The following is a 23,663-nucleotide window of genomic DNA, read 5'->3' on the forward strand; positions in this document are numbered from 1 at the left end:
CCCATAGACTTCCATTGTAAAAGCATACAGTAACTAGCTGGATTTCTATCCAAATGTTTCTAATTTTTAAGCAATTATTTTACCAAAGAAAATCTGAATAAATCATTGCACGTTTTCATTCACTACACTGTGCACTCCACCTTGACAGAGCCCGCTTTGTCAAATGAGAGTAATATCTCATATAATGAAGTCTGAAATGTATACTATGCCCATACCCTGCCAGCCTCCATAAACCTGGGAGCGCCCATGCTCAAAACTGTTCTGGTGGATTGTGAGGACCCACTTTTAAGACCAGCTGTGGGTTAAACATTTTCGAATGTCAAGGTCTATTTTCGAAGAATTGTGTGCCAAGGTCAGACTTTTGGAATGGCCAGTCATATCAAGTTATTGCACAACCAAATCATGTGCACAATCATGTGTTTTGCATTTAAACTGTATCCATCACCTTATTGTACATTTCGACTTTTGCAAAACTTTGGAGAGTTTTTGGCTCAAGACAATTTTGAGAGTTTATGCACACATAAAGAGTCTCCATTCAGGTTTTCTTAAGAGCAAATTCACAATTCACAAGAAAATGCTTGGATGGAAACCCAGAAGCAGTTATTATTTTCCGGCACAGATCCTGTAAATCTGTTTTACCCAGAATATTCCTTATTATAAAAAAACAAATGGCTGAACAACTACTGACCAAAAGTGTCTTGATGAAATATCAGTGTTTTGAAGAAGTATGAAGCTCTGGTCTTGTCTTTTGCAACCTAGTGTCCATACTGTCCTTTAAAAGCCAACAAGTGTACATACAGTGTTGCACATTGCTCTCCATTATACTGGCCTTTAAGTCTTGGTTGCAATCGCATTTAGGCCAATCCACATCCTTTGTTAGGAACATTAAACTATTTTTACTTTAAACCTTCAATGCCTCATGAACACCTACAGCTGACAGTCTTCGATTTATGTTTCGGTACCGGCAACGAAGCAAGTCCCTGTATGTTGAACGCAGGTCACGGTTGAAGAAAGCATAAATGAATGGATTCATGAGCGAGTTTGCATAGCCAAACCACAGCAGTGTCCTCTCCAACCAAATTGGTATGCAGCTACACTTGACCCCACATATGAAAGGTCTGGCTGTAGAGAGAATGAAAAATGGTAACCAACAAATGGTGAATACTCCAACTATCACCCCCAATGTCGTAGCTGCCTTTTGTTCTCGCTTAAAGATGGAGATATTCTGGCGTTCGCGGCTAAGCAGACGAGAAAGAGCCACGCACTCCTCAGCTACGGCTGGTTGGGGTTTCAGGCCTTGCATCCTCAAAGCCTCACTGGCCACTGTTTCCAGACGATCACGGCGAGAGTGATCGGTAAAGCGATGTTTGGCGCCACTCTTCCTGGCGGCTTTGAAGATCTTGTAGTACATGAAGAGCATGACGATCATGGGGATGTAGAAGGCCACCGCAGTGGAATAGATGGTGTAACTAAAGTCCTGGCTGATCAGACAAACGCCAGCGGTGTTGACGTTCTTAGCCCATCCGCAAAATGGTGGCAGTGTGATAGAGGCAGACACAAGCCACACACCAAAGATCATCTTCGCCATCAGTTGGCCGTTTTGACGTGCAGGGTAGGTCAAAGGGCGGGTGATGCCGAGGTACCTGCAAAAATCAATCAGACAGTTAGATTAGACATCAGATGTGTTCTTAAAAAAAAATCTAATTTCAGTTATAAATAAACTAAATCATTACTATGTTTCAGAAGGAAAACAGAGGCCCAAAATTACACAAGTTTGATTTGAAGTGATTGAATTTTGACCTATATCCTGATCCTTTGATTGTCATCCTATACTGGTCATACTTCTACAATCTACAAACAAATGTTTGCTTGAATATTTGATACTGCTGTTAAAAATAAAATTTTCAATTAATCAATATATCTACGTTTTGTTTTATTGTTTTATTTTTTCTATTGCTTGTAATATGTTTCTTTATTCATATGTTATTTCTGCCTGTTTACTTTTGTCTTTAATATTTTAATTACTTGAGAACATGAACCATTGTTAACTTAACATATTAGTTAATATTATTATTTGTTGTGGTATTAAAATTGGTTTCAAGAATTGAAGAAATGTATTTGTCAGCGACTACTGAAATTTTTATATCGTGCCAACCCTACAATGCAGCCATTATTGAATTTGATGCAAAAATTAAAACAATTTGTAAAACAAACAAAGTAAAAAAAAAAAATCAACCAATCAATAAAAACCATGACTACTAATTGACAGTAATGACTATTGCCATAATACTTGCTGTTATGTAAATCGCAAATCTAGCTTCTTTACTAATTTATCAAACCCATAATACTCATAACAACAGCTTTGTTAACTCACCTCCGGCACTTGTTTTCTAGAATTCTGCTTAATAATACAATGAGTGGTACTTTACAAGATGATTGAGAGGCAAATGAATGAAACAAGACATTCAACATTTTAAAGAAATTAAGTTCACATCAGGGGCATACTACAGCGTTGCAAGAGCGCAGCAGTGCAAATTGCATTTGCCTCAACAGTACTTGTCTAAACCAATCAGCACCAACTTGAGTTGAGCTGATGAGCGGTAGTGCAGAAATAGAGAAAAACACATGGAAAAATATAAATTATAATATCACAACTTGTGCTGCTAAGGAATTTGACCTTGATGCTGCCACGGCATCCATTGTGGCTTAACAGAATATTAGAATCGCATTTAAAGAGTAGACAGCCCTTGAAGGTTTGATGAAGGCCTCTCAGTGCCATCATCCTCTGACCCCGGGTCCCAGGAGACACTTATTGCAAGAACGTGCTTTCCATAAAGATCTAAATGTAATCTCTGTACTATTTTTTTCTCTTGCTGGGGCTGTACTGAAATTTCAAAGCAAAACAAAACCTGTAAAAAACCATTTGAGATTACAATGGAGTTAGTTTAAGACCAGTGAGCTATGATACTGAATGAGAAAAAGACACAGATGGAGGAACTAAATGTGATTTTTAACTAAATATTCATCATGCCAATAATTCAAGAAATGCTTTTTAATGATAATTCTAGGCTTAGTGTGAACAATTCTTTGCTTCAGTTTCTTTTCTTTCTTTTTGTGTGTGTGTGTAAACCATACACAGATTCTGATTTATGTAATATATTTAGCAAAAGCACATTAACATTTTCATTTGCTACATGGTCTCCTTTTGCTGTTGTTTTTGTGTGTGTTTGTGAGTTCTAGGCAGCCAGACCTAAACACAGATTTAACTGACTCAGTGTCCTATTAGTTTTGAGTTACCGTTAAAGGTCATAAAAGATCAGCATGACATTTTGCCCAACTGTTGTTATCGTAGACGCAACAACTTACCATCTCTCTCCACCACGGCAGTAAAATCAAGACATTAGATTGACAGTAAATAGGATGCAGATTAAGCTCATGAGCAAAACTGATATAAAATTCCTCTATATCCCCTATATGCAGTGAAAGCTCAATCCTCCAAATTTGAATCTCTATGGCACCAGCTCCGGCTAAGAATGCATCATCTCCATAGAGTAAATGATTCCAGCTTCCCTCTAAGAGGCTTAGCAGTCAAACAGCCATTGGTTTATGACTCTATGGGCACTGTGGATGTCTGGGGTCATGTAAATAATGAAACCATTACTGCTGTAAAAACACTAAGGCCATGAGAGTTTGCAAGGCTAGAATAACTTTAATCATAATTATAGGTCATTTGGAAAATCCAGTCTGACCTTCCGATGTAATCCTTCACATGAACAACATTTACAATTATCCACTTTTAAATGAAAAAATATCTTATGGGTGACTGTTTTTTATTTTTTTATTTAGGGGACACGATACTTAAACTTCAACATGAAGCATTCATAACCCATTTTACTACCTTTATGTGCCATATTTCTAAGTGAAGCAGGATATTAATTGAGAAGTCTGTGTACTTCCCGTATTTCATGAGGGCACAGACAACAGTCCCATGAAGCATTGTGAATGATGTGATCAAATATAAAGTTATGGAAATGTAATCAATGACCTAAAATCAATTGTTTTATGTAAGAATAAAAACAATATAGTTTCTGTTTATTGCAAAATATTCCAATATACAATAGTTTGAGAGTGCAGGCACGTCTTTCAGAGTGCCTCATAGGAGTGGGCAGTTGATTCAAGGCTTATTTCACGGGCTTTGTTGGCCATGGTTCTCTGATTGGTGAAGCTTTCTGTGCTGGACCATAAGAGGCATAAGAGAATAGACTATTTCATATATATAAATTCTGCACCTGCATTCCAATCTACATCTTGATGTAATCCTTCCTCATGATCATGCAGCATGTTTTCATGAGCTGAATGGGAGACTAAACAAAAAGTTATAATGTGACGAGACTGCAGTATAGGCTACCCAACTGGGTGTGCAGCACGTGCAAGCTATTCGTGCATCACGAGCCGGCGGTGCTTCACTTTCAGTTAATCATGCAAGTAAACATGCACGCTTTGATTCAGTCTGGCTGTGCGGATGACAGACTACATTCCGTGTTTAATTTGAACAACACGTGATGTAATAACAAAAACACCACTATTAATCCTTGAGATTTCCAACCCAGCATACAGGTACACCCTCCTTAAACCATGGTCACATTCAAAATTACATGAAACCATTAAAGGAGAAAACATAAACCCACATCATGGGGTTAAAAAATTAGCTATTTTAGTTAGAGTCTAATCAAAAAAATACATTAAACCTGGAAATATACTTTTAGGATTTTACAGGTGCGATTCACCAAAAAGGGCTAAATATTTTATCGGCTTGTGATGGGCGAATGGCATGCATATTCAGTGTGAGTCTCCTCACTCTTAAACAATGCTTAGTCTCCCATTCAGCTGATGAAAACATGCTGCGTGATCATGAGGATGGATTACATCAAGACGTAGACTGGAATGAAGGTGCAAAATGTGTCATATAAATAAAATAGCCTGCTATTTTTCTTCTCTCGCTGTCGGCTTGCATGCTAGTGATTACCCCTCTGTGTAATATTGAAAAATGTGTGACAAAATGTAAAAAGCACTTTCACAAGATGCTCTGAGAAAATTCACATGCAGGATCATAATAATACCATAATCATTGGGTTTTGCACAAATTTTTTACCCAAACTATATGCCGATAATATTATATGTAATGAGAAAAAAAAAGGATTCAAATAGAAAAATGCAAAAAGTGGACTCAAAATTGGGAAATCACATACATGCGCATGTTTGTTTGGTTTGTTTTACCCATATGACTCCAGTGGTTAAAGGAATGTCTTCTAAATAAATACGATCTCTTTGGGTGAGAAACAGATCAATATTTAATTGTTTACTTCCATTCTTTCTCCGATGCCTGTCCATGAAGGGCTAATCACTATTCACTTGCATTGTATGGACCTACTGAGCTGAGATAGTCTTCTGAAAATCTTTATTTGGGTTCAGCAAAAGAAAGAAAGTCATACACATCTGGGATGGCATGAGAGTGAATAAATGATGAGAGAATAAAATTTTTTGGGTGAACTAACCCTTTAAAGACTTGAAAGTTGAAATAATGCAGAATTTAGTTGAAGCACATACCATCGCTGATCAATCTCATGGTAGGTCTATCTTTGAAGGTTTATAAGTTAGAGTTGAAAATCAATAAGTCTATGGAAGAAATTAATGGGATTTTTACTTATGGAACCAGACTGCTGCACTCTATTTATTGGAATGTGAAAAGTGGGCGTTATTTACAAGAATGGAGCCAGAACTGAATGCCAGTAGTGGATTCATGACAGGTCGGGTTGAAAAAAAAAGAACAATTGGTGATGTCAGAAGAAAAAGTAAATTGTTTCAGAGGTGGAGAAAGTTATTACATTTTGATAGATTAAAGAGACATGTTTTCTTTCTTGGAATAACATGCACTGATGAATCGATAAGAAACTTGTAGAGTATTAAGAATGAAAATAGGGTCCAATTCAATTTTATCTAGACTTCAAAAATTTCATTAAATAAAGTTTGTGGCATGTTCTTGGTGTTATCTATGCTGTAAAAAATTTATTTTTAAAGATGCATTTCCGTTTGGGTATTATTCGTGGTTGCGGTCGCTACCGCTCCGCTTCTGATGGCCACTATCACTGTCTCACGTGCTTGGGCGCTGCCCATGCAGAGACATCTATCATGGATGGGTCATGTCCTCATTGCGAGAACATGACCATGGCAATGTTGCTGTCGCTACTTCCTTTCATCAGAGGGAAAGCCACTCCAGCAGCTCCCCGCCTTGTTCCTTCTACCTACAGGCTGCGGCAGTTAGCACTGGGGCGATATGGGGACCTCAATGGGAGCTTTTCCACCAGGAAACCCCCACGGACCTCCCAATCCCCAGTACGCTCATGTGCCCTAGTCAAGTTCTGCGATGAGACCGCTCATCTCAGGGCGAGTTGAGGATGAGCTCTCGATTGCAGCATCGGAGAGCGGGCTCATCCAGTCTGATGCCGAGGACTCGGCTGGGCTCCCACCCTCAGGTGCGGTCACCCGGTCGCAGGCTGAAGCATAGCTGGCGGCCATGCTTGCCCGGGCTGCCCAGGTTCCTTTCTTCCCGGAGGTGCTTGATAAGCTCATGAGATCGTGGCAGGTACATTTCACTGCCCGGACCTGTTTCATGGGCTCCTCCGCTCTCACTACCCTTGACATTTAGGCTGCCAAGGGGTCTTCGGAGATTCCCCAGGTGGATAAGGTGGTTGCGGTGCACTTACCGCCCGTGGTGGTAGGCACGATCACTCAGGCTAGGGCTCCCTCCACGCTCCCTTCTTGCAGGAGAGGCTGGAGGAGCGGCTGTCCCCTCCACCTTGGAGGTGTACATGGCCACTATAGTGGCGCACCACGATGCAGTTAATGGTAAGTCTCTTGGGAAGCACGACCTGGCACGAGGATGATAAATCCTACCAGACCGGGTTAACGGACATGTCTGTCATGTGTAAAGGGAGCAATGAAAAGGAGGAGGCAAGAACCGGCTTTACGATATAAATAATAGTTTTAATGCTAAACTTAAAAGACCACATAAACACACACATGATGGACATGTCCGTTCACGATCTCTCTCTCCTGCACGATCCCCTGCAGTCGACCTTTATTCCTCACGGAGGCATAATTAGCCTAATACGGAACCGGGTGTGTAGGATCACGACCCGGCCCCGCCCTCTGCCCTGCCACACTGGGTTCAACACAAGTTTAGCTCAATCGACAGCATTTGTGGCATAATATTGATTACCACAAATTAATTCTGACTTGCTCCTCCTTTTCTTAAAAAAAAAACAATAATCTGGGTTACAGTGAGGCACTGCAATGGAAGTGAATGGCGGCTCATTTTTCACCGTTTATATATTCACTTTTTCAAAAGTTTAGCCACAAGACATAAAAAATATGTGTGTTAACATGATTTTAGTATGATAAAATCACTTACCTATTCTGTGTAAAATTACAGCCAATTTTACAACTTTGTTGCCATAATGATTTGTTGTCAACAAACAATAATACCCTAAAATTACTCTAAAAATTATAATTTAATCAACTTTACAGCTCAAATAATAATAATTTTTTTTTAACAGAAGAATTAATGTAAGTGCTTTTATAAAATTATAAGCTTCACGTTTCTGCCTTTAAACCCTCCACAAAACTGGCCCAATTCACTTCCATTGTAAGTAACTTAATGTAACATCGTTTTTTTTTGTAAGAAAATGAGGGATGATGCAATATACATTTTTGTTGTAATCAACATTATGTCACAAATTCTGTTGATTGATCTTAACTTGTATTGAATCCAGAATATTTCATTAATTTGGATGCACTCAGGCTACACAACTCTCAACTCAACATTTATTTATAGAGCACATTTATAACAACAGGAGTTGACCCAAAGTGCTTTACAATACACATCTCAGTCACAACATAATATGCATAATATACCCTTATATAAATACTAATAAATACCTGAGCCTAAAATCTATATCCATAATTAAAATTTATTCAAAAGTAAATGAGTAAAAATGTGTTTTTAAAGCAGATTAAAAAGACCAGACAAAGCTTTATATACATAGAGCAGAATTTTAAAATCTAGCCTCTATTTTATGGGGAGTCAGTGTAGGGATGCCAATACTGTAGTAAACTTTCTAGACCCTGTAAGGAGCCTAGGGGCTGCATTCTGGACCAACTGTAAACGGGACAAAGCAGTTTGAGGCAGTCCAGTATACAATGAGTTCCAGTAATCTAACCTTGACGATATTAGCGAGTGAATCACAATTTCTAGATATGATTTAGATAGAAAGTGTTTTACTTTTGCAATTGATCTCAGATGGAAAAAGCTGCTCTTAACAACAGCACTGATCTATCAGTTTAAAAGTCGCGATGAGTCCAAGATCACTCCAAGGCTTCTTGCATGATCTTGCATGATCTTGTGGACCTAGCTGGTCGACCAGTCCAGGTAAAAGGACTTAGAGGGGCTGAGAATCAGGACTTCAGTTTTGCTCTCATTTAACTGTAAGAAATTGTCTGCCAGCCAGCACTTAATATCAGGGAAGCAATTTAGGGCATTCTCTATTGATGATTTTTTGGTCCAAAATTGAATGTCGTCAGCATAGCAATGATAAGACATGCCATCTCTGAATTTGGGCCAGTGGGCGCATGTACACGGAGAATTGTAAGGGTCCTAGAATCGACCATTGAGGGACCCCGCATAATAGAGGAGCAGATGTAGAGGAGAATCTTTCTAAGTTAATAGAAAATGTTCTTCCTTTCAAAATAGAGGCAAACCACTGCAGGGCCGTGCCCTGAATGCCAACCATACACATACACAGACGATCTAAAAGAATATCATGATCAAATAGAGTCAAACACGGCACTGAGATCCAACAAAACTAAAACCACATGTGAGCCTGAATCCAAGGAAAGGAAAATATCATTAGTTACCTTCAACAGTGCAGATTTGATACTGTGTAGAGATCTGAAGCCTGATTTAAATTAATTTACGATGTTGAACTTATTTAGGTAGGAGTAGAGCTGTGTGTAGACAACTCTCTCTAAAATCTTGGAAATGAAAGGCAGTTTTGAGATTGGTTTATAATTATTGTGAACTGCTAGATATAAAGAAGGTTTTTATAACGATGATGTACAATAACATGTTTAAGACAGCTTGGAACAAAACCACTTGCTAATGAACTGTTTATATTTGCTGTCACTCTGGAACCAATTGTTGTAAAAACATATTTAAAAAGACATGGAGACAAAACATCCAGCCTAAAAATTAGTGGCTGATGAACATGTGAAGGCATAATTGCACCTTTAATCTGCTCCACTTTGCGAATAAAGAATTGTAAACAATCCTCAAAGGTATCTTGTGTGGCATTCTGAAAAACAATCCTTGACAAATTTAAAACAGAATCAACTGTCTTAAACAGAACTTTTGATTTGCATTTTCAGAATTATATTAGAGGAAAATTTAACTTTCGCTTCCTTTACTGCACTTTGATAACACATTAAGCACTCCCTTAAAGTGTCAAATGAAACTTGCAGTTTTTCTACTTTCCACTTTCACTCTGCTTTCCTACAATCCTGTCTAAGAAATCGGGTGACATAATTTAACCATGGCTGAGAGACACACTTAACTTTCTTTAACTTGAGCGGAGCGACATTATCAAGGGTGAAAGTGCAGGATTTATTAAAAGCATCCACTAGTGATAGACAATATCAAACACTATAGAATAATGGTCAGAAACACCAGTGACCACAACCTCAACATTAGACACAGTAATGCCATGAGATAATACCAGATCTAATGTATGACCCTTAATGTGGGTCGGACTAGTCATTTGTTGTACAAAATGTAATGATTCAATGAGACTGAGACATGTGTTTACCATGGGCTTTGATGGACAGCATATATGTATGTTAAACTCCCCAAGAATCAGAAAATTATGTCACCACAAGACATTAATCCAGAGATTAAGTCTGAAAATTGTTGAATAAAGTCCTTGTTGTATTTGGGTGGTCTGTACAGAAGTGCACAGAAAACGGGACTTGAGCCATCAACCTTCAATAACTGAATCTCGAAGCTGGAGTATGTGTCCACAGGTAGTGTCCTACATTTAAAAGAGTCTCTAAAAATAGTAGCTACTCCACCTCCTCTTCACCCTGAAGTCTGTGGAGAATTTAAAAAGTCACAGCCTGGCGGTGTTAAATCTCCAAGAGCCATTAGTTCGCCAGGGTTTAACCAGGTCTCTGTAATAAATAGAAAGTCCAGTGATCGCAAAGTGATAAACTCATTTAAAATGAAGGACTTTTGGATATTGATCGAGCATTTGTAAGAGCCATCTTAATAGCCGAGACATCCGTTTTATTTGTGGAAAAAGATTCATGTCTCAAGAAACAGAAAATGTTGGGATAAATAGTTTTTTTATCCTTTTTTGCACACATCAGGAGGTGGCGGCGCGAAAAACAAACAGTCTGAATATGGTTGTTGTCCAAGGAGCCAGATCCTCGATGCACATGCCGAGGACGTGCAATCCCCAGAGCGGCACAATGGTTGCAAACTTCCGTTGACAGACAGACTGAAGATTTCAAATGCCATAGATCTGAGGGTAGATGGTGTAGAACCATGTCGGAGTAACAGCATAAGCCCGTAAATAGGATGCACTCTGTTGGAGCTGGCGAGGAATAACAACAAAACTCTGGCCAATATGGATAATAGAAGACAGAGCATATTCTTCATCAGCCGACACCGGAATGACACAAGAGATGGCGTCCACACAATTCTAATCCAAGTCACCACTGAGTGTAGCAGTGTATTAAATTGTTAGAAGACTGCAGTATTTTAACCTTTTCATAATAATAAAATCAACAATGAACCAACAAAAATATAATAAAATAGTCAGCAAGTAGTGGCAAACAGACCAGGATTCACTCTACCAGAACCAGAACAGGAATCTATTTATCAAACATACAAGTATGACTTGGAGGTACATAGATGTCAAACTTGAAATACAAACCTCAGTAATGGTGATACTCAGCAAACATCATTAAGAAAAAAATTTGCTCTTAACATCACCACACAACTATTAATCTATTAAACTATTAATTAATTAGAATATCGTGCAAAAGTTCATTAATTTCAGTAATTCAACTTAAAAGGTGAAACTAATATATTATATAGACTCATTACAAGCAAAGTAAGATATTTCAAGCCTTTATTTGATATCATTTTGATGATTATGGCTTACAGCTTATGAAAACCCCAAATTCAGAATCTCAGAAAATTAGAATATTACATGAAATCAATCAAAAAAAAGGATTTTAAATACAGAAATGTCAGCCCTCTGAAAAGTATAATCATGCATATATACTCAGTACTTGGTTTGGGCCCCTTTTGCATTAATTACTGCCTCAATGCGGCGTGGCATGGATGCTATCAGCCTGTGGCACTGCTGAGGTGTTATGGAAGACCAAGATGCTTCAATAGCGGCCTTCAGCTCTTCTGCATTGTTTGGTCTCATGTCTCTCATCTTTCTCTTGGCAATGCCCCATAGATTCTCTATGGGGTTCAGGTCAGGCGAGTTTGCTGGCCAATCAAGCACAGTAATACCACGGCCATTGAACCAGGTTTTGGTACTTTTGGCAGTGTGGGCAGGTGCCAAGTCCTGCTGGAAAATGAAGTCAGCATCTCCATAAAGCTTGTCTGCTGAAGGAAGCATGAAGTGCTCTAAAATGTCCGGTAGGCGGCTGCGTTGACTCTGGACTTAATAAAGCACAGTGGACCAACACCAGCCGATGACATGGCTCCCCAAACCAACACAGACTGTGGAAACTTCACACTGGACTTCAAGCATCTTGGATTGTGTGCCTCTCCATTCTTCCTCCAGACTGTGGGACCTTGGTTTCCAAATGAGATGCAAAATTTGCTCTCATCAGAAAAGAGGACTTTGGACCACTGAGCAACAGACCAGTTCTTTTTTCTTTAGCCCAGGTAAGGCGTTTGACATTTGAAGCCCATGTCCAGGACCCGTCTGTGTGTGGTGGCTCTTGATGCAGTAACACCAGCCTCAGTCCACTCCTTGTGAAGCTCCCCACACATTTGAATGGCCTTTTCCTGACAATCCTCTCCAGGCTACGGTCATCCCTGCTGCTTGTGCACCTTTTTCTTCCACACTTTTCCCTTCCACTTAACTTTCTATTAATGTGCTTTGATACAGCACTTTGAGAACATCCAACTTCTTTTGCAATTACCTTTTGAGGCTTTCCCTCCTTGTGGAGGGTGTCAATGATGGTTTTCTGCACAACTGTCAGGTCAGCAGTCTTCCCCATGATTGTGAATTCAACTGAACCAGACCGAGAGACCATTTAAAGGCTCAGGAACCCTTTGTAGGTGTTTAGCTGATTAGAGTGTGACACTTTGAGCCTACAATACTGAACCTTTTCACAATATTCTAATTTTCTGAGATTCTGAATTTGGGGTTTTCATAAGCTGTAAGCCATAATCATCAAAATTATATCAAATAAAGGCTTGAAATATCTTACTTTGCTTGTAACGAGTCTATATAATATATTAGTTTCACCTTTTAAGTTGAATTACTGAAATTAATGAACTTTTGCTCGATATTCTAATTTTTCGAGTTTCACCTGTAAGTCTACAATCCTAACCTCATTACCTATTCATGCGGCAAAGTATGCTGGGAGCTGGCAAATCTTTCAGACAGCTTTGTTAAGTGAGTTGAGATGAAAAATACACTTGATAATTCAACTTAAGTACAAGTTTATGAAATCACAACTTAATATATTAAGTTAACTGGACAATTTTGTCAAAAACTCCAAAAAGCAACTTAATACAACTAAATGCCTTTCCATACATAATAGTATGTAATTTCCTTAAATGTTTTGGAAAAATTCATCTGTACTTTGCACTTTTTCTTCTAGAGTGTTTTAAATTGTATCCATGCAGTGACTTTTCGAAAGCTCCTAAATAGCAGTTTGATACAGCAACTGTAGGAAACCAAAAGAGCGGAAGTACACTAAAAATAGCTACAGTAGACGTGATATTTCAGATTTTGATGTTGATGATGAATGTCCAATGAGAGTGAACTACTTTCATGGCCTTCTAGAAAATTCCTGGTGTGGGATTCCCCCACTCTCTTTCTTCCTCTCTTGATTCTGTTTGCCTTGTGGGTCAATTCTTTGGTCTTGAAAGTATAGAATGGCAGAGTTAATGGAAAGGATGCTTTACTTCCGCAAGGTTGCAGAAGCACAGTGATCTATATTTTAACGTTTTCCGTAGCCTGTTTGGGTCCTTTAAAAGCACCATTCATCTTTGTGTGTCTGGGATGAGAAACAGTATTTAAAAAACTGAAAGTCAAGTACTGCTTTTATACAATGCAAACAAACAATGTCTCCTTCATTTCACGTTCTGGTTACATTTTACACCAAAATGTAGACAGATACATAGACAGACGGACGGAAGGACTGATATTGTGAGATTCACCCAATTATGTTGACGTGTATTTTTAGAGCATGATTTGTATATTTTTTTTACATATATTGTCACTTCCATGGTTTATTGTCTTCCTTGGATAGTTAAAGGGTAAAGTCCAGGCTAGCATGAGGAAGAGAGTAGTTTAGTGCAAACAGGTTTACCTCCCTATAAACTGATTAAGAGTGACATAACAGAGCCAAATAACGATAGAAAGTGGAGGCATTTAGAGCAGCTACCGCTCCCCTTTTCTCCTCTTCAATCTCAAGCTCTCCTCTTTACACAATCTCTTTCTATCGACCCATTAATATCTCCGCCATCTCTCTCACTCCATTTCTGCCTAAGACTTTAACCACTCTGCTGATCATCTCTGACATTCTCTCTCACCCTCTATCAATCTCCTGTCATACACAGTAGACCACTTTTATGGTACTTACATTTATGCATTTGGCAGATTATGTTGATTACTTTTCCTCGTTTTTGACTGTAAATGTATCTATAATGTAACTGTGCTTACTGTGCTATGGAACTATTAAAGTATAAAGTACATAGCAGTCATGCTGACTTATTAAATTCATACAGTGCTATAACTTAAAATATCTGCACATTGGAGAAAGGTGCCCTTTAAATGTCTGACAGGATTATAGGTGTTAGGAGCAGCCTGAGAGGTGTTAGGAGTTCATATCTGCATATTGTTGTTAAAGCTACTATCATATTTTGTGTTATTCGAACATGCCATGTAATTCTGAAAAAAGTAACTGAAAGAAAATCTAAATTGGAGTTTTGATATGGAAATTAATGTTTTGTCATTTTTAGTCCATGTCAGTTAGCTTCAAGGCCATCTAAAAGCTAGTGCATTTCTAAAAGTAGAACAATAGGACTTTTAGCATATATACAAATAAAAAAATATACAGGCATGTTTAATAGCGAAATTCCTGGTGAAGAACTATACTACGCATGATCTTGAAGGGAAATATCCACCAATCAGTGAGTCACAACTCTGCAGTGTCCACCCACTCTCATAATGAACAGTGAATGATGAAATCTCCCCACACTATCAAAGTACTTATATATTGTATGTGTCTGAAAATTTGCAAAAACTTAAAATATATCGTTGCTGTCCGATGAAAACACATTTCTCCACTTTTGGCAATATTCACTTTTTACCATAGATGGAATGTGCAGACTTTTGTCTTCCTACTGTCGTGCATCGAAATGACCAATGAAAACATCTTTAATAAGTCTCTCTGTTTAACAAGTATCTCCATTGGCCTTGAGAATTTTCCATCAAAACCACATATGTTCTGCCCTTTTGTTTTGAAGAGCATCGTCAATTAAAGCTAGATTTGGTCTGCTTATCTATAGCACCACCTATAGATATCAAGGTAAAGTACTGTATCTCCTCTTGTTCTTTGAAAACAGTCTTAAAATATGTACAACTATGAAAGATGTCCAAAAGCATAGATTTGTGTAAATAAATAGTTTTTTTAGTTTAAAGTGTAGTAAAAAGATTGCCTACATCACGCCGGCTTTATGATTTCCCTGACAACCAAAGCCATTCATGCACACAATGTCAGGTGACTTTAAAAAGTAGACTATACCAGCCATTTAGGGTTGCCAGATTTCCATCTTCGCGAAACCGAGAGTGAAAGCTAATTCTGACCCGGAAATCACAAAAAACCTAGTCATAAAACTGATTTAGATCTAAAATAGTAATTTAAATCTTAGATTATATCCAAAAAATAAATTCTCTAGCAATCAATAACCTTACCAACTGAGTTCTGGGAACACAAACATTTAGACTCAAGTCTGTGATTGAACATGTGCCATTGGAACCCATGAAATGAAAACCTTGCATGTCCATGTTCGCTAACAAAAATCCAATTAAAATATTGAACAGTTCACTAACAGATGTGTAATGATAAAATGATATTTATGGTGCTAAAGGTGATATAACTATGTTATTTTAAATTCATTTTTTAAGATTGTTTATGAGAAAAACTGTTTTTCCATGCTTTTGAAAAATGTATTTTTTGGAGATACTGTACATGCCTTTCATCAAACATCCTTTCTGTACATATAATCAACTATTTGAAATCCAAAGTTTTATCATTTCCATCATTTAAAAAAATATATTATTATTATGCCATTCGCAATAATTCAAGGGATTGTGATCCACTTTATAATAGGTGTCTTGAACTACTATGTGCTATGTACTTAAGTATTTGATACAATGAACTTATTATGTACAAATGAGTTCTTGCATTGTACTTACATTTAAAGTACCTGCATTTAATTACATCTTTAGCACTGTTAATCTTATCCCTAACCCTAAACCTAACTCTTACCCTAAACCCTAACCCCTACTCCAACTCCTAGAGCTACCCATACCTTAACCTCAGTAGCAGCAAATGCGAATTGTGGCAGGGCGGAGAGCGGGGCCGGGTCGTGATCATACACACCCGGTCACTTATCAGGCTAATCAAGCCTCCGAGAGGGATAAAGGCCGACTGCGGCCATTAAAATGGTTTTTAAAATTGCTGTAAGAAATGGCTAAAACATGTGATGATATGTAAGCGCAGCATAGTTCTAGCGGGAAGACTAGCAGCTGTACATCATCGCAGTATTAGCTAGGTAATTCCTAGCCAATCACATGTAAGCCATTGCTTTATAAGTCTGCTCACAATCTATCACACTGCTGTTTCAGCATGCTAACACGGCAACCTCCACCACCCCACCACCACCAGTTGAGTCCCGTCCTGCACTGGGTTAGGCTCCTCGCCCCTGCCTCCTATCTCCGGCAGGATATGACGGTTCAGAGTAAAACTTCTTCAGACGCCAAAGAGAGACATTACTTTTCTGTTTTATATTCATCAAATAAATGTAATCTTAAATTTCACTCAAGTCTGCAAGTCTTCCTGAATCTGTCTGGATCCAAACCAAACTAATGTGAATCCGGCACCACAGCAATGTTGTGATGGTTGCTGGATAGGATAAAAGGATCAAAGTTACCAGAATTACTTTTGCCTGAAGAGACTGCTCTGTTCTCTCTCTTTCTCTCACTCCCTCTGTGTGGACTTGCTATCAGCATAACTTGCTGTACAACCTAACTAATATATTTGTATTGCCATTTGTATTCTCCTTTGTTTATCTCTGTTTCTGTATTATTCCCCTTCTGTCTCTGTATTTTTCAATAATATAAATCCAAAACCAAGAAGCATTAGTAATATGTGCAGCTTCTGTCAGAGCTACAGCTAGTCATTTTTTAGGTCTGGGAAAAAACCAGGGGGCTATTTTCAGATGATAACTAAGCCGTACATTGTTTTATCCGAATACAAGCAAAGTCCTTCCAAGAATTTCCATGTGAGCAATTTAGTTATTATTTATGTATTATGAAAGCAGATGTTGTTGTTTTTATATGGTTTTTTTTTATACTTTTGTACTTGGGTTATTATTTAAGTTTAAAAGGAAGCAAATGAACAGGAGGTGGGTTTAAGATCAAATACAGTATGTCTGACCTTTAACCTTTATTAACATGTACAATATCATGCAAAGCTTTAGTGGTGTGACATCTTTCTGCATTTATCCATTCATGTCATCCCTCCATCTCTTAAAATCAAAATAGTATTGTTAATTTAACCTATTGACATTGTATAAGACCAGTCTAATGCCCTGCAAAAATGAAACTGCTGCAACAGATTTCTTGACAGTGGTGTTGCTGCTAACATTTGAGCTTTATTAACAAACGTGAAAGAACAGAAGTGCCAATTTTTTTATTGCTCACTTTCATAGCTCACAAGTCTTAAAGCGTCAGTTGTTTAATTTAAGTATGAACTTTTTTAGTAGATGTTTTCCCTAAAATTTCTTTGGAGAAATAACATTTAGACAATTGTTGGCAAAAAGCAAGAGTATAAAGAATATATAAGAGATAAAGTGATGTGTATACTTCAGAATAGCTCAGATTATTTGATCTTGGGAGAATTGAATGAGAATTGTTTGAATTCATTTTGAAAACTCTAATTTCTGTCTATGGTATCTCTGCAAATCTGACCACAGTTTGTGATTGCTGAGATCTCTTCTAAAACTATAGGAGACATTGAGGTTACTAGGGTATTTTTCTGAAGAGATCTGAGAAACAGGAAACAAGCAAACGTTTTGATTTCCTCTCCAATGAATTGGCTCTCCATTGCAATATTCAATGAAAATATTGTAAACTTTGCATGATGCTACATACACATGGTGTCGCAAATGATGAAAAAAATAAATAAATACTGAAATATGATTCAGACTGAGACAAAAACTACAAAAACAAAAAAGATTTGAGTCAGATTTGAGTCAGATATTCCAAATATGATCTTCTGCTTTTGTAGTCCTATTGCCTCAAGGTTCGTCATGTCGGGCATTCTGAGATGCTATCCTGCTCACTACAATTGTACAGAGTGGTTATCTGAGCTACCGTAGCATTTCTGTCAGCTCAAACCTGTCTGGCCAATCTCCATTGACCTCTCTCATCAACAAGGCATTTCCGTCCAAAGAACTGCAGCTCACTAAATGTTTTTTGTTTTTGGCACCATTCTGTGTAAACTCTAGAGACCGTTGTATGTGAAAATCCCAGGAGATCCGCAGTTACAGAAATACTCAAAAGCAATCATGCCACGGCTCCAAATCACTGAGATCAAATTTTTCACCATTCTGATGGTTGATCTGAACACTAACTGATTTTATGCATTGCACTACTGCCACATGATTAGTTGATCAGATAATTGCATAGATACGTAGATGTACAGGTGTTCCTAATACAGTGCTCAATGAGTGTATTTACAGAGGAGAAAAACTATGTTTTGTCCTTAATACATGGGTGTCCAGGCTCTAAAAATTTTGTTAAATTATCCTTTGAAGTTGCCCTTATGAATATTTACCATAGTTCTTGCATAGTATTCTGAATTGATTCAGTATTAGTAAGATTATGGTAATTGCAGGTAAAACCATGCTTTTCATTATGGTTAGATATAATTATGCTTTCTAAAAACAAACAAACTATGGAATTTGTAATATCCTAAACACATGTAAAAAAAAAAAAAAATATATATATATATATATATATATATATATATATATATATATATATATATATATATATCAACGACCTCCATAAAAAATTATTAAATGTTACTGTTATTATAATAGAATTAATTATATAATAATAAAACATTTATTCTAAATATATACACCATAATTTTTATAGTTAGTGTAATTACAGTAACTGCAAAGTCAATTTCTATAAGGGTGTTGATGTGTGGATTGAACATTATTGTAATTACTGTTGTGCATGACATAATGTTTTTCTGTTTACCTCATCACTGCTGTTTACAATGTCAGTTCTGCTCTGCTCACGTGCTGCGGCCAGCGGATGCGCTGCGCGGTTTAATCGGGTAGCAGCATTTTGTCACACTGTTGGAGTATTTAGCTTTTCCATTCAAAGAAGTAGCTACTGTAAATGGCAGCCCTTGATCATTTTGCCACTCGGACCACTATTGGACCGGCCCACCGGGAAAAGTCCCAGTTCTCCAGGTGGCTATACCTGAAAATGTTATGATATTCACAGATAATATCACACATTTATCACACACACACACAAAATTCAGATTTCAATTGTATTTCAAACTATATATAAATTTGTTTATGGTTTATTTGTAAATACAGTTTTGCTTCCTGTTTGAACTAAGTTTTAGAGAAAATCTTTAAATAATTTTTCTTTCCATTTGGAACGTTACATGTTGCTGTATACGAGTGTGCACATACAATAGTCACTGCTGGCAAACATTGCCAGATTCAATTCTTGCTCTTGTGTCCAAAGCTGGAATTCTGCAGCTCTGACTTTCCTTTCCCACACCTTTAATTAACTCCTTTTTTGTGTCTCACCACAGTACACATAACCTTGGGCTTAAAAGCTGCACTTTGTGATATTTTTGGATAAGACTGAAGCACTCGTGATGCACCAGCCGCTGTGTTTCTTCTTGAACATTCATCAACTGAGAAAAAAGTCATGCTGTCATATGACATACAACTGTGTAAAATGACTTTTAAAACCTTTTAGTGGTGATGACCAGGGTTTGAACTCATAAACAGATTGACCCTGTTCACAAAGCCTGACATTTTAAAGAGAGCGAGTTGAGTGAAACTGCTTTTAATTGGAGGAAATATCATAAAACCAGCAATGATAAGAGAACTTGTGACTTGATTGGATGCACAACAGTCTTGAAGAATAGCACAATTTTAAACTGTGACTCTGATCGAAAATCTGTCCTGTTTGCAGCGACTGTATATTGCAACAGCTTCCTATTTTTTTAATGCCTCTGATTTCTTCTTAAAAAAACAACACTTAATGGTGTAATGCAGATTTAGGGGCTAATTGCTCTGTAAATATGTCAGATGACACATGCTTGGTTGAGTTTATTAGCGACAAACACAAATAGCTCATCATTAATTAAGTAAAGTAATTGAACAAATTGCCTTAGTGCCGCTAATATTCACACAAGCAACAGTTGTCATACTTAATGCTAATCATACTGCTGTGCCAGAAAGACTAGGTATAAAAAAAATTATGATGAGATATAAATAATGAGAAATAAAATGTTGGAATACACTAGGAGTCTCATCATGATCACCTTATACAATTAGTCGCATGTTTTTATTAACCTTGTATTAAATGTTTTCGGTATTTCATGTATTCAATTATATACTGTAAAGTTATTCTTCAATTTGTTATTGTAATTTAATTACACGTTCAACAAAATTTTACTCCCTCTTTTAGGCATTATGGAAGTATTGTTGGTAAGCAGGGCTGGACTGGTAATCTGGCATACCGGGCATTTTCCCAGTGGGTCAACGCACTTTGGGGCCGATCTGGTCTAGCCATCGGGAGAACCGAGCGGGCCGGTGGGTCAGCAGTGAAACAGGCCGAATGAGCCGCCGTGTTATGCAGAACAGACCACAAAACGGCGCTGCAATATGCAGAAAAGGACAGCAAACAATTACAGCGTATGGACAGATTATTATTTATATTTTATATATATATATATATATATATATATATATATATATATATATATATATATATATATATATGCTTTCATTTGAATATTTTGTTTAATATATTTAAGTGTTTTTATATTATTTTTATACACATATTTTTATCATCTATTTCCAAATATACATTTCAAATGTATTATTTCTTATAGCTTTTGATACTGTATAATTTCCTCACATATCATACTTGATATAGAATATACAATGTATAAAATAGAATAATAATAAATAATGCACAAGCCAAGGTGGTCATTTCTGCAGCAAAGAGACGAGTCGTATGCATTATTTTGCAATAATGCAATGGCCCGAGTGAGGTTCCACAGATATTGATTTATTTATTTTTTTTAATTTTTTTATGCATTTGGCAGACGCTTTTATCCAAAGCGACAGGGACAGGGACAATCCCCCCGGAACAACCTGGAGTTAAGTGCCTTGCTCAAGGACACAATTGTGGTGGCCGTGGGGTTCGAACCAGTGACTTTCTGATTAACAGCCCTGTGCTTTAGCCACTACGCCATTAATTAGGCATATACACTTCTCACTTTAGATTAGGTCATGCAAAATGCTTTGGTAGCATTTAGTAAATGCTTTATTATGACCTATATATTAAGTAACAATTTGTTTAATAGTAAGTGTTACTAAAATATCAACAAATAAATTAATTACATTTAAATTTAAATCAAATGAATTACATATATCATTTCTTTATTTACTATGAATTCATGCCTTGTTCATGTTACAAAATAACAATACCAAACAATCTATAAATGAACTCATTAAACAATACATCATTTGTGAATATAAACAATTAACACACTATTTGTATGTAGTTTATTAATTTAGGAACAATAGTTTATAAATGATCAATTGACTATAAACTAATGCTTTACATACTTTATACCATGTAGTTATTATAATGTTTTACTCCTTTACATACAGTAAATGACCTACAGGTAATACAATTTTACATCTTAGCACCGTTTTGTTGAAAGCACTTGCATGTTATTTGAATATCACATATGGAAAACTCATGCATTGCTTTATGGTCACATAAAAGAAAGAAAGTTGCTCTTATTGCCCTGGTAACCTCATCTTAGACACTAAGACATGTTTCCCACCAGAAAGTCTATCTTTGTTTATTTTTACTCCAACGTCTGTTGCTAGAGGAGCAATATGTAATATATTAACTGCACTAAAGCATAAAATGATCATAATATGTGATCCTGTCTTTTTGTGATTCACTGGTTTCTACATAACATCATCATGCATAATGTAAAGAACATTCTGTGAAAATATAACCTTGACATATTTAATATTGACTTGAGTAAGGCTATGTCAAAATTGAGCTAACTTTCGGCATCAGAAAATCATGTTGTTGAGAAATTCCAATTTAAAAACAAGCTTATTTTTAAAACTGCAACACATTTGAACCATAATTATCCTGACTATGTGCCATATACCACATTAAAGCTGAGATTCTCCCATTTTCAGTGATGTATGACACATTTATGGGAAAATTCAGTTTTGTAAAACAGGCCTATTTATTATATGCGCATGTCCAAAAAGCATAAAAAAAATTCAGTGGAATGATTTTTATAACTTTATTAGTAAAATTAAATATCAGTAGAAAATTTAATTAATATATAAATTTATTAATATATACAATCTCATTCTCTTACTGGGCTACTGTGTAACATTTGGAGTAAAAAAAAAAAAAAAAAAACACGTTCAAGGGATAGTTTACCCAAAAATGAACATTTAGTCATAATTTACTCACTCTCAAGTTGTTCCAAATCTGTATGAGTTTCTTCTGTTGAAGATATTTTGAAGAATGTTGGTAATCAAACAGTTGAAGGCAGCCATTGACTGCCATAGTAGGAAAATAAAGATACTATGGATATCAATGGTTACCGTCAACTGTCTGGTTACCAACATTCTTCAAAATATCTTATTTTGTATTCAACAGAAGAAAGAAACTCATACAGGTTTGGAACAACATAAGGGTGAGTAAATGAGGACAGCATTTTCATTTTTGGGTGAACTATCCCTTTAACAGTTCAGTCTCAAACTGTCATGTTCACTGTTGTCTTTTGTTTTGTGCTTTTATGTTGAAGTTTAGTTTAGTTCCTGTTTCCTGTTTTGGTTTTTGTAGTCCTTTGAAGTTTCTTTTATTACCTTGTCTTGTTTCACTGTTGCCCATTGTTTTTCACTTTTGTCACTTTTGTATTCCTTAGTTTTCACTTTTGTCCCTTTTGCACTTCCATAGTTTTCTTGTCAGCCCTTGTGTGCTCTGTTCATTGTTTTCACCTGCCCTCGTTAGTTGTCTTTGGGTTTTAGTTTATCACCTTGTTATCTTGTTTGAGTTCTGTTTGTTCATTGGTTCCCGTCTCCCTGTTCATGTATTTAAACCCTGTCTGTTTGTTCAGTCTCTGTCGGTCGTTGTTTGTTCATGAGTGTATGCTGTTGTCCTGATGTTCGCTCTGCTGCCCGTCTAGCCATGTTTATCCGTTCCGTGTTCCTTTGATGTCTCCCTCTTTTAGTTTTGTTTTACCCACCGTGGTTGTTTCATTTGTTCATGTCTGTTTACCCTCACCGTTGTGTTCATTAATAAAGCCACATTTGGATCTTACCCTCTGTCTGCCTTCCCCTGCTTTCCCACATCGTGACAGAAGGACCGACCAAGACAATGGATCCAGCGGCATTCTTCGAGGAGCTGACGCGAATGGACCTGAGCATCCGTGAGTTCTCCCACTATTTCTCTCGCCTGGCCAGCCTCACCTTGTGGGATAATAACCTCCTGAAGACCATCTACAGGATCGGCGTACCTGCACACCGATATTTTGATCTGCCGGAGATAGGAGACTACACCTGGCAGGAATATGTGGGTCTCGTCGTGGAGGAATTTGCTGCCGGGGAACCTCCTCTCTCGATCCCGGCTCCCGCCTCTGGGCTCCCCACGCCTGCCCCGGTCTGCGAGCCAGAGCCCACTCCAGCCACGGTCAGCGAGCCTGAGCCCACTCCAGCCACGGCCAGCGAGCCTGAAGCCATGCCAACC

The 23,663-nt window shown here is 37.3% G+C and overlaps 1 protein-coding gene across 1 annotated transcript in view; it reads right to left on the reverse strand.

Annotated features, from left to right (window-relative positions):
• Positions 1–901: 901 nt before the first annotated feature.
• Positions 902–23,663, reverse strand: part of htr7c (5-hydroxytryptamine (serotonin) receptor 7c) — a 48,565-nt gene continuing 25,803 nt past the window's right edge. The window contains exon 2 of the mRNA XM_052109764.1: positions 902–1,643. Coding sequence (XP_051965724.1) covers positions 902–1,643 — 742 coding nt within the window. The remainder of the gene's footprint in view (positions 1,644–23,663) is intronic.

The sequence above is a fragment of the Xyrauchen texanus genome, chromosome 3 (genome assembly GCF_025860055.1).
Source record: "Xyrauchen texanus isolate HMW12.3.18 chromosome 3, RBS_HiC_50CHRs, whole genome shotgun sequence".
Classification (NCBI taxonomy): Eukaryota; Metazoa; Chordata; class Actinopteri; order Cypriniformes; family Catostomidae; genus Xyrauchen; species Xyrauchen texanus.